This window comes from Ceratotherium simum, chromosome 39, assembly GCF_057802395.1.
Source record: "Ceratotherium simum simum isolate JZ-2026a chromosome 39, ASM5780239v1, whole genome shotgun sequence".
Classification (NCBI taxonomy): domain Eukaryota; kingdom Metazoa; phylum Chordata; class Mammalia; order Perissodactyla; family Rhinocerotidae; genus Ceratotherium; species Ceratotherium simum.
The window spans coordinates 13,740,166-13,752,507 of record NC_141938.1 but is presented as its reverse complement, the minus strand read 5'-3'; the positions used below and the strand labels follow the sequence as shown (position 1 = coordinate 13,752,507).

The 12,342-nt window shown below is 61.8% G+C and overlaps 1 protein-coding gene across 4 annotated transcripts in view; it reads right to left on the bottom strand.

The window, feature by feature from the left end:
* Positions 1 to 6,930, bottom strand: part of PIP5K1C (phosphatidylinositol-4-phosphate 5-kinase type 1 gamma) — a 57,219-nt gene extending 50,289 nt beyond the window's left edge. For 2 of the 4 annotated variants that reach the window (XM_087425745.1, XM_087425746.1), the window contains exon 1: positions 6,771 to 6,930. In XM_087425745.1, the coding sequence (XP_087281871.1) occupies positions 6,771 to 6,864 (94 nt within the window). In that variant the 5' untranslated portion in view covers positions 6,865 to 6,930. The remainder of the gene's footprint in view (positions 1 to 6,770) is intronic. The other 2 variants (XM_087425747.1, XM_087425748.1) reach the window with 2 other exon arrangements.
* Between the last annotated feature and the right edge of the window lie 5,412 nt (positions 6,931 to 12,342).

The window sequence follows — 12,342 nt, the reverse complement described above, 5'->3', positions numbered from 1 at the left end:
GTTAGCCAACCCCCAGCCAACTCTTTTTCCTCTGCCGGTGACTGGGCACATCTGAGGCGACAGCAGCCCGTCCCCTGGTCTCTGAGCCATCACATGAGCACACCCTCCCTGCCGACCCCACACGGACATGTGGCACAAGTGACAACAAGCTTCTGGGAGGGGCTGCTGAGACGTAGGGATGCTTGTCACGCAGCAGGTCCTGGGCCACGCTGATGGGTACACACTGGACCAGCAGGCAGAGGGGCCCGGGCACAGCCGCTCAGACCCCAGGCTGCCTGCGCTGCCTACAGGGACGGCAGAGGCCCCTTCCTCCCCCAGCGCCGCCCCCGCGGTCTCGGCTGCCCTCTCCAGATGGGGGCACGCAGCCAGCCCCAGGCCGCGTGCTGGGCCCTGTTCTGAGCATTTCACGCGGGCTGACTCGTCTAATCCTCACGTGAACCTGAGAAGAAGGCGCACCTGTGATCCCGCTTTACAAACGAGGAACCTGAGGCACGGGGCGCCTGAACAATTGACCCCGTAGCTGCTGGGTCCCCACTTCTCCGCTCTCCCACTGCGTCTCCCCTCCCCTCCATCCATGCCCGCCCCCTGGCCGCCCTGCCCAGTCACATGCTCCTGCCCACAGTACCCAATCGGCCTCCAGCTAACGGGGGGGGACAGAGACATCGTGGCTCCACGTGCAGGGACACACCCACAGAACTCCCAACGCCCTGGTCCACCCTCCCGCTGCCCACAGCCTCTCCGTCCCTCCTCCCGCTCCACACTCGGGGTCTCGCTGCCCCAGGCGTCTCCACGCAGGGGCTCACGGGCGGCTCAAACTCAACAAGGACACGCCATGCCCGACCATACCCCAACCCACTCCTCCCGCCTCCCCCACCTCGGCTGAGGGCAGCCCCTTCTGGGGACACAGGCCATAGTCCTGGAGCCGTCCCAACCCCTCTCTCCCCCCACACTCAACCCTTCAACACATACTGTCAGCTCTGCTGCTAAAATCTAATCTGAGTCACTCATCTCTTCTCTGTCTCCACCTGGTCCCCCATCCTCACCCGCCTGGACCACTCAGTCCCCACCCCCCTGGTCCCCGTTTCCCACTCTCATCCCCACAGTCTGTACCCCCACAGTGGCCGGAAGCAGCCAGTGAGCCCGAGTCAGGTCCCCCCTCCTCTGCCCACAGCCCACAGCCCTCCCTCAGGGGAGAAGCCCACGTCCTCCCCGCGGCCCCCCAGCCCCTGCACAACCTGCCCCGTCCCCTCCCTGCTCTCCCTCCTCCCTCCCTCCCCGTCCTCCCTCTGCTCCAGCCACACGGGCTCCTCACTGTTCCTCCAACACACCAGGTGTGGTCCTGCCCCAGGGCCTTTGCACGGGCTATGCCCGCTGCCTGGAACCCTCTCCCCTCATCTCCACAACGCACATCGCCTCGTTTGCTGTGGTCTCCACTGGAACATCACCCCCTCCTGAGCACCTGGCCTCACTGGCTCTCCCACGCCTGGTTCTTCCTCTGCTCCTCTGCTCTGCTCTCCTCCAGGCACCCGTCTGATCTGCCGTGTTACCCATTTTCCTTCCTCCTCTGTCTACCGTCCACACGCGTTCCCCCCCCCGCCCCCTGGAATACACGCAGGCACCCCGCCCGCCTCCTTCCAGCTGGCCCCCAGGCCTGGCCCGAGGCCACCTGTGTATGCCGTGTACACGAATGCCCCACTGCGCTCCGACCCCATGAAGCCGCCAGGATCAAGGCGTGAACCACGTGCAGATGCGCTTGTGACTGAGCAGGGACAACAACCGTGACAAAATGTTGGCTGCTCTTTGATCAAGGCCAGAGGCTGGGTCCCCAAAACACCTTCACACCAGCTCAGGCACCTGGGCCCTGGGCTGGCCCCCAGCCCCCAGCCCCCGGTGTGGGGCCCGCGCTAATCCGAGGGCAGTAATCCCACAGGCGGGCGGCCCCCACTCGGGCCCCCCCGGCCAGCTGGCGGCAGGAAATCCCCGGCAGGGTCCCGACCTGCACTGTCACAGGGAAGTGACATGCGGCTCGCGGCGGCTGCGGGCGCAGGAGGCCTGGGGCCCGGGACCCTCTTAGGAACCGGGGCCACCCCGTCTGTGAAGGCCCGGATCACAGGGCTGTCATCTGATGAGATCGCTGGGGGCCGCGGGCCTCAGTGCTCCTGCCCCCCCGAATCTTGGGCCCCTGCTGTCCCGGTCTGGAAGGAGAAATTGAGGCAGAGTGCAGGGAAGCCACTAGCCTAGAGGCACGCTGTCTGTGGCCGAGGCGGGTGGGAACCAGCTCCAGCCCCAGGCCACCCCGCCCGGGGTCCATGGGGCTCCACCCGCCTTGGGGGCCCCCTCGGCCCCCTGCCTGCTCCTCCCCCATCAGCACGAGCCTCCCAGGACCCAGCCCCCAGACCTGCCCGCTCTCGGCCCTGCCAGTCCCGCCCCCAACCCCAGGGCACAGGCCATCCCGCCCTGGGCTCCTGTCCCCTCTCCTCCCTCCCCCACCGGGGCCCATCCAGGCCCCCAGCACCACCTGCCTGGACGCCTGCCCCTGGCGGCCCTTCCCACCGAGCAGCGCTCGGCCCCACCTCAACCCGCCAGTGCTACCCACCGAGCTCAGAACAAAGCCCGAGACAGGGCCAGGGCCTCCGTGGCCCCTCGTGGCTGGCCCTGCCCGTCAGGCCCCCACACGCTGACCTTGCTTCTGTGGCTCACGAGAACCACGCTCATTCCTACCACAGGGCCTTTGCACGCGCTGTTCCCTTTGTCTGAACGCTCCACCCACGGCTGCTACTTCTTGGTCACTTCCTCCCCGACCACCTCGGCTACAGCAGGCCCCGGCGCTCGCTATCGCCACCACACCTGTTTCGTTCGCCTCTGCACGCTCCCCAGCACCCAGCGTGGTCTCGTTCAGGGCTCAGCCAACACGTTCCGTAAAGGAGCAGGCAGCGAATATTCTCGACTTTGCAGCCCACAAGGTCTCTGTCCCAAGACTGGGCTCTGCCATTGCAGCGGGAAAGCCACGTGACAACACGTGCTCGCATGGGCGTGGCCGGGTTCCAATAAAACATCACTGACAAAATCTGGCCGAGGCGGGATTCGGCCCGGGGCCACCGTCTGCTGCCCCCAGTCTCATCTGTTTACCTCTCCGCCGTCCGCATCCTGACCCCGCCACCAATCTGAGCGCGAGAGGTTCCCCTGGTCACCGACGTGAGCCAGGCACCTACAACCCCACCTGGCGCTCAGCCCGTGCCCATTTCACAGTCGGAGCCACTGAGGCAGAGCGTCCCCGGCTGGTAAAGGATGCACCCGGGGTGTGACCCAGGCGGTCAGGCTGTCCACGGAGTGGCCCGAGGCTGCCAGTCCAAGTGCCCGATGTCGCAGCGCTAGCAAGCGCGCAGTGCGGAATTCCAACCGGGAGCCTTCTGCCTCCGAGGGCCACAGCTGACTCCCAACAGGGGACGAGGGCCCCCCGGTTACCATGCGCCCACGGCTACAGAGGAGGCCTCCGGCGATCACACCCCGCCCCGCCCCAGCCAGGCTGCCCCTTGCTGTCCCTCAGGCACACAGGCCTCCGCCTGGGCCACGCTGTCCTCCCGTCCCCTTCCAGGCTCCCCTGAACCTCAGGGGAACCCTCTCCAAGGAGGAGATACTTGAGCAAAAACTTGAAAGAGCTAAGGAAGCAAACAACACAGGTGTGGAGGACGAGTGTTCCAAGCAGAGGGAAAAGCCCATGCAAAGGCCCTGGGGCAAGACTGGGCCTGGCATGTTGGAGGAACAGCTAGGAGTGTGTCGCTGGAGCAGAGGGAGGAGGGGGAGAGAGGGGAGGAGGCAGGTCGTGCAGGGCCTGGGGGACAGCGGGGAGGACTCGGGCTTCTCCCCCGAGGGAGGGGGAGCCCTGGAGGGCTGTGGGCAGAGGAGGGGGCCTGACTCAGTTTTTCGCGGGAGCCTCTGCAGGGAGCTGTGGGGAGCGCCGGCAGAGACGGCACCAGGCCATCGGCGGGTGATGGGCCGGACCAGGCGGAGGCCGAGGATGGGGGACAGTGGGCGGCTTCGGGTCCATTCTGAAGGCAGAGCCAACATCACTGCCCCCAGATTAGCTGTGGGAGGGGGTGGGGGGCGGCTCTGCCACATCGCGGAAGCAGGAAGGAGGGAGGGAGACGGCTCAGCAACAGCGGACCCAGCTCAGGCCAGGCGCCCACAGGCAGCTCCTGGGCCCCAGGAGTCGGGCCCCCAGATCACCCCCGGGGAACCAGGCGCCCCACACGGCCCTCGGAAAACCCCGCCCAGCCTTCTCCAGACCAGGCTCAGGAGCGAGGAGCCCGACATATGTCTCACCTCCCATCGGACGGGCCAAAAGGAGCTGGCAAGGCTGTGGGGACACAGACAGTCTCTCTCGGGCCCTGTCGGACCTTTCCGGAAAGCCACCGGCCATCAGATAGTCATTTTGCAATCTGCCTGCCCCGGACCAGCCATCCCAAGGCGGGGACTCTGACCGGCAACACCATCGCCCCATTATACAGACAGAGATACTGAGGCTCAGAGAGATCAAGGCATTTGGCCTTGGGCGTCACAGCATCTGGGGGAACCCAGGCAGCGTAAGTCTGGGGCTCCCACCCTCCTAAGCACAGCACCGCGTTCTCTCTCCCCAAAAAAAACAACTGATACTGACGTGGGGAAAAAACCCCAGATTATTACAGACAAAAAGCAGGCAACTTACAGCATAAGAGGTACAGGACGGCGGTTCTCGCCCAGGTGACTGTCTCCAGGGACATGGGGCCATGTCTGGGGACATCTGTGGTCGTCACACTGGGGGCGCTCCTGGCATCGCGTGGGTGGGGCCAGGGAAGCTGCTCGACACCCCACAGCGCCCAGGACGGTGCCCCCAAATCAAAGAATGTTCCGGCCCCCAGTGTCACTCAAGCCAGGGGAGACCCAGGTGGAGGCACCCTGGTGAGGAGGCAGCAGACCCGCTGCTGTGTTTATCTATCTGCATGAGCAGAGGAAAGAGCTGGTCAGCTCCCACCAGACTTGACTCCCAGCAGGAGAAACGGGTTAGGAGGGGAAGAGGCAGCTCTAACTTAAGTGAGTGAAATACAGGACTAGCCGGGAGTCACATTTCTGCAGATTTCAGTGACAGGCAGGGTGGGCCGCCCCATATCTCTCAGGTCCCTGTGCTCAGACCCAGCCACAGCAGGGCCGGGGCCTCTTATTTGCCCCTGATCAGCTCATGAGCCCCTGATAAGACAGATGTTTGCTGTGTGGCTTTCTTGTGGTCACCGGGTCTGGGTTATTTTCTCTCTGACCAGCCCAGGCTGACGGCTGAGGGCAGAGGCCACGGGGCTGAGAAAGGACCTGGGCTGCGTCCCTCCACCAGGGCACCGGCCGCCGGCCCAGAACGAGGGCGGGGCGACCGGATGGTGGGGATGAACCGGGTCACCTACAGGCGGTTCCAGATGGCAGAGGGAAGGGAGGCGGTGGGAGTCTCGCAGAGCCCGGGGGAAGCTCGCTCTGGCGCTCTGGCGCTCTGCCTCTCTCTCTCTCTCTCTCTCTCTCTCTCTCTCTCTCTCTCTCTCTCTCTCTCCAGACATTTCTCCCAACTCCCAGGCAGCACAGCATCCCCCCACCTGCCAAGGAAGCTTCGGGAGGCCCGGGGGAGAAGGAGGCTGGATGCCCATGTGGGTGTCTGGAGGGACTCTGCCGTCCAGGGCCAGGGCTGCTGGGGGGCAGCAGAAAACTCTGCGGATCCGGAAGCTTCCTATTAGGGAGCTTGCGACCTCGACCGAGAAGGAACCGTTCCTCCGGGCAGCGGCTCGGCTCTGCACACCGCCCTGGGGAAAGGCAGGCCCGGAGCCCGCTGGGCTGGGCAAGGCCGCCTTGCTCCCCACCTGCTCTGCTGGGGGTGAGGGCAGCACGCCCAAGAGGGAGGCACAGGATGCAGTGTCCCCACACAGCTATGACAGCCCCCAGCACCCAGGGAGAAGGCTATGGGGGGGCCCTCCTCTGCCATCTGCTTGCCGAGCCCCCGCACTGAAGGTCCCTTCTGGACATCACGCCCCGAGCCCCCTCCTGTTATAAGCAGGTAAACTGAGGCCCAGAAAGGTAAACTAAGACCAGCGCACTCGAAACCGGGGCTGGCGACTTCCCCAAAGAGAGACGAGACAGCCAGCAGGCTGACCCACATGGCCTCAAAGACCCCCCGCCTCCACCCCGGTCGCCCCGACCAATAAGATGGGCCCACCGGGGTGACGGCTCGAGGGGGGAAGGGGCGAGGCCCGGAAGCCGACCCCAGCAAGGTGGGCGGCCCAGGGGACCGGATCCAGGCAGGGACGCGCAGCTGGGGCAGTGTCACCTCCCTGCCACGGAGCGGGGGCTGCACCATCCACCCACCCACGCGGAGCAGCCCCAGCCCACGGGACCCGGCGGGATGTCGCCCCGAGCGCCCTCCCACCGCGCGTCCTAAATGCGGGTGTCACCCCCCAAAGGTGAGGCCCGTCTTTCCGCATGCCGGCAAAGGGGGCTGCTTCACCCACAGCCTGCAGGATGCGGCGCGGCGCCCCCCACGACCCCAGGATGGGCGGCGCCCCAGCCCCCGGCGGGCGCTCCGTCCCCCCACCGCCCGGCCCGGGTGGGGCGCTCCGTCCCCCCCCCCGCGGGCGCCGGAGTGGAACGTGCCGGCCGCCCGCCGCGGGTCCCGCGCCCCCGGGCGCTCGCTCGGGCGCGTCCACTGCGCGCCGCGGGGGGGGCCGACCGGTCCATTCGGGCGCGGGGTCCGGACCCGTTACCTGCCGCCGCCCCGCTCTCCGCGGCCCAGGCCGCCTCCGAGGGCACGGCCCCCGCCTCGCCGCTCTCCGCCTCGTCCGGCACCTCCAGCTCCATGGCCCCGCGCGGACCGGCAGCGCCGGCCACCCGAGGCTGCGACCCGAGCTGCGGCCGCCGCCGAACAACAACCGCCGCCGGCGCAGGGCGGAGGGGGGCGGGTCCGGGCGGGCGGGGCGGGGCCAGTGCGTCATCGCGCACCGCGCGCCGCCAATCGGGGCTCGGGGGCGGGGCCTGCGTGCGCCCCGGGCCTCCGGAGAGCCTCGAGCGCCCCCGCGCGCCCAGGGGGTGGAAAGGCCGCGCCGTTCCCGTCGCTTAATATCGCTACAGTAGTAATACCACCATACATAATCAACATAAAGAATATTTACAATTAACAAGCTATTTATCACCATATTACAAATGACATTTGTGCTATTTATATGTTTAAATATAAATAATTATAACACAATAATAAACTTTATTATTATGCACAACACAAATTATATATGAAATTATGATAGACATAATGTTATATTAAACAAAAACTAACATGATATTATTATATAAATGATATTAATATGTAACATAGAAATATTATGTATAATATATAACATTATACATAATGTAATAGTAAATAAGTTATAAGTAATAATAATATTATGAAATGCCAGGCTCGGCGCTAAAGCGTTTGCACGCAATATCTCCGTAAGTTAGGGACCTGTTTTTTTGTTTCCTTTTTTTTTCCTTTTTTTTTTTTGCCAGTCATATATTCCCGGTACCTAACACAGAATCTAACACCTAGAAGACAATAAATATTTGATAACATTGATCGACCAGATGGGAACTATTACCATCCCCATTTTACACACGAGCAAACAGGATCTCAGAGAGCAGAAGCCACTTTCCCAGAAGCACACAAAGAAACACACTGAGAATCAGCATATATTTGTATTGTATTAAGAATCGTTGTATTAATATCATCATTAAAGTCTAATGGTGAATTTATTAATGATATGGCTAGGCGGTTGTTAATTCTGAGGTCATGATTTGGGAAGTAATAAATGCCGCTGTTAGTAGTTTTATTCATTATTAATGATTTCTGCTGGGGGCAGGTGGGGGAGTCAGGGCACCCAGCAAGTGAGGGACATTTTCACCCAGGCCTGGGTGACTCCAGAGACGTGGCCCCTTGTCACTGTCTGGGGGGCTGGCTAGGGCAGTGGAGGCCAACTAGGCTGGGCTTTGGGGTGCTTGGCAATGGAACAATGGGGAACAGGAAGACGGAGCAGGTCGCCGACAGACCCAGGGTGTGGAAAGGTACGCCTGAAATGTTCTCCAGCAAAACAAGGAGACAAATCAAAGAAAGGGAAGAGATGGAGAATAGGGCCCGGGATTGGGCAAAGAGAACCCCCAGGTGAGCAGAGTGCAGGAGTCGAAAGGCACCAGGGAATCGACGGATGGTGGATAAACACAACACAGTCCGCCCACGGTGTGGAATATTACTCAGCCATGAAAAGGAAGGAGATTCTGACACCTGCTCCAACATGGATGGACCCCGAGGACATGATGCTCAGTGACATGAGCCAGACACAGAAGGACAGACACTGTGTGATCCCCTCACAGGAGGCCCCTAGAGGAGTCACATCCACAGAGACAGAAAGTGGATGGTGGGGCCAGGGGCTGGGAGAGGGGAGGGGGGTCAGTGTTTCATGGGGACAGAGTCTCAGTTTGGGAAGATGGAAAGTTCTGGAGACGGATGGTGGGGACGGTTGCACGACAGTGTGAATGTGCTTCATGCCGCTGAGCTGTGCACTTAAAATGGTAAGATGGTAAATTTTACGTCATTTGCTTTTTACCACCATCTAAGACAAACAAAGGCTCCAGGAGGAGTTTTTCCGGCATGTCCCCAGATAGAACTCCTGAATTGTCTTGAGAGCGAAGACTTAGACCAGTGGTTCTCAAAGCGTGGGCCCTGGCCCAGCAGCCTCAGAACCACTTGGAAGCTTGTTAGAAATGAAGATTCTCGTGGCCCCACCCCAAACGTCCCGCATCAGAAACCCCCCGGGGTGGGGACCCCCAATCCGGGTTTCAATGAGCCCCCCTAAGGCAATTTGGATGCCTGAAGAGCTTGAGAACCACCGGCTCAGACAACTGGAGAAAGGCTGGGGGGGCGGATCAGGGATAAGGAACCTGCAAACGGAGAAAATTAAAAAACAAAACAAAAATCAGCTTCAGGGTCGATTCTGCATCTCTCCCGGCGGGAAGTCAATAGTCAAACCGAAAAATCTCCAGAAGTGGTCAGACAGCGTCATTTGGAGACGCGGAAGTGAATGTCAACCTAATTTAGCTTAAAGGCAGCAAAAGAGGCGCCGCCTCTGGGAAGGGAGAAATTGTGGGGTGACAATGTCACTGCTCGTTTTAACAAACCTGCGCGAGAATTCCACTCTTTAAAGCACGGGCGTGTATGAAGTTTAATTCAAAATAAAAACTTTAGAAAAAATAAACCAAACTGGCGCTGGAGTGGGGGCTGGAGGGGATGCGCAGGGCATGGAGAGGAGGGCCGGGATGCAGGCGGGGCAGCGGCTTTGGCTGTTCTCCCTTCATCCTCCACATCCCCGCTTGTGGTTCCCATTTTGCAGGTTGGAGAACTGAGGCCGCCCGCCGGGGCCGGTGGCTTGGTTTCTGGCGCCCCCTGGTGGCCATAGCGGCTATTACCGCCAGCCATATGTACCACGCCCCTCCCCATACTCCATTCATTCATTCATTCATTCATGCCACAAATATTTATTGAGCACCTACTGTGTACCAGGCCACGGGGATACAGGAATGAGCAAAACAAAATCTCTGACCTCAATGAGGCGACATACAGATAAATACAAGACACAAGACAGTTTTAACCACTAACAAACACTTTGAAAATAACACAGACGTGATCGAAAAAGACAGGATCAAGGGCCGACGTGTATTAAGCGCCCGCCCGCGCCGTCCCATAGAACTACGATGCAAGCCATGTCAAGTTAAGGGGGTAAATGTCACCTAAAAATTTCCAGGAACCACATTTTAATAAGGAAAGAACAAACAGCTGAGGTTCATTTCAACAATAAATTTCATTTAACCCCGTGCGTCGGAAATGTCATCATTTCGACACGGAATGGATGTGAAAAACAACGAGCGGTTTGACATCCCTCTTGGGGGTGCCCGGTCTTGGAAATCCGGGGTGAGGTTGACACTAACCCACGCCCTGTTTGCGCGGAGTCCGCGGGCTCCGGGCGGGCAGGGGTTAAGGCAGGCTGTTCCCACGTGAGAGCACCTTGCGACAGAGCCACACACCCAACCGGCCAGCGACCAGCCTCTCTCACTCCGGTCTCTCGCCGGGCCCACCTCGCGCGGGCCCCACCAGCCTGTCACCGCCACCCGGGGCGGAAAGTCGGGCCGACAGGTGGGGAGGCCAGAGCGCAGACCCCGGGTCCCCTCCCCACCCCGCATGCCAGCCGGCGCCCAGGCCCAGCTCCTGCGGCCTGCCCAGAGGCCCCCGGCCTCCTAACAGGTAAGTCCCCTCTGCTCTTCCCTCCGTCCCCAGGATCGCCCCAACTCCCCCTCCTCGGGGTCCCGGGACCCCCAGTCGCCTGGCCAGCTCCCGGAAAGGGAAACTGACACTGGGGAGGCGCGGGCCTTTGCCACAGTCCCTAAGGGACTCTGTGCCCGCGGTTACTGCCCCTGGCTGCCTGCCCGGACGCCAGGGACTGAGAAGGGTCATTGTTGGCCCAGGTGACGCTGTGGGGAGGCCGAGGGGCACAGGTTGGTCTCCGATCCCCCCTGAGGAGGGGCCTGGGCGGGGAGGCAGCCTGGCGCCTGGCCGGTGTCGTGGCTCCTGGAGCTTCGTAGGGGCTCCCACTTTTTCAGACAATCGCCCCCCTTGCTGGAAGCTGCAGGCCCAGGGGGTGGGAGGTCCTGGGTGGGCGCATCTCGCTTTTCTTCGTCCCTTTTCGGGGCAAAATCTCTCAAAGGAGGAAAGCAGGGCGGCAGGGCGGCCGGTTGTCACAACAGTCCCCAGAGCCCAAGTGGGCGCGGAGCCCGGAGGTCTCGCGGCCAAGGAGGCCCAGAGGCTGGAGGCAACAGGGCTCCAGGGGCAGAAGCTTTTCTGGGTCGTTTGCTCCCAAAAGTGCAGGACACAGAGCGCGTCCCGGCCAGCCGAGTGTCCGGTGGCATCTCGGGTCTCTTTGTGCGGGACCAAGAGGGCCCCTGGGGCCGGGCGTCCCAGACGCGGAGCGCAGAGCCGGCCTGGCATTTGGGGTCACTCCCGGGGAGGGGAGAGGCTTGAGATCTGGGGTCTGTGGGATTGGGGGGTCTCGACTGTCAGATCCCACCCTGCCCGAGGTTTGCAGAGGAAACCCACAGAGTCAGATCAGGCCTCCAGCTGCCTCTCCATCCGGACCTCAGTTTCCCAGTCTGTAAAATGGATACAAAAGCCACCACGTCGCAGGGCTGCTGCGAACAGCCAACGAGAAGGCGGGGAATAGACTCTGGATGGGGGACAAGCCGTCCCGCCCCAAATCAGAACTCAGAATGCCGAGCCAGGAGCAATGTCCCATCCGCCCTCCTGTTCGGCGGAGGTTGAACTGGGGATCAGAGAGGGACAGCCACGCGCCCAGGGCTGCACAGTAGGCAGAGCTGTCGGGCAGAGAGGAGAGTGGGGAGGTCTTGGGGCTGCCTCGGCCCCCCCGGAAGCTCAGCATCCTGCCCCCCGGGCTCCGCGCTGTCACAGGGCCCCGGGGTCCAAGGAGAGTCCACGGCGGGGAGTCTGGATCCTGTCCTTCCTCCTCAGGCCTGGCCCCGCGCCAGGGGAGTTGTTTGCTCAGGGTGGGGCCTGACACCCTTTGGAATGAGCTGAGGTTAGTGGGAGACTCGACTGGGAGGAGGGGCCGCCTAGGGAGCGAGCCTGCATTTATGGAGCACCTACTGTGTGCGGGGGGTATCTGGGCCCTGGGGATTCGGCAAAGACCCAAAGACCCCTGCTCTCGCGGGGCCTATATTTTGGTGGGGGACGATGGACCAGACACAAGAGACATGATAAGGAAGTAACTTGTCTTCTTAATTGTATTCGAGTTAAAGGATGTTCAGTCACACAGCCGACAGGTTCAGTCACACAGCCGACAGGAGTGAAAGGGGTGGGGATGTGTTTTATAATCTTAAGTGAAAGATCAGGGGCGGGCTCCTTGAGGAGGTGACATTTGAGCAAAGACTTGAAGGAAGTGCGTAATTTGGGGAAGAGTGTTCCAGACAGAGGGCACAGCCTGTGCAAAGGCCCTGGGGCAGGACCGGGCCGGGCGGGTTGGAGGAACAGCGAGGAGGCCCGAGTGGCTGGAGCAGAGTGAGCGAGGGGGAGAGAGGGAGGAGGGAGGGCAGGGGGGCCACGGGGTAGGTCGTGCGGGGTCTGGGGGTGCACGGGGAGGACGTGGGCTTCTCCCCAGAGGGAGGGGGAGCCCTGCAAGGCTGTGGGCAGAGGAGGGGGGACCTGACTCAGGGGCTCCCAGGCGCCCTCTGGTGGGGCTGCAGGGA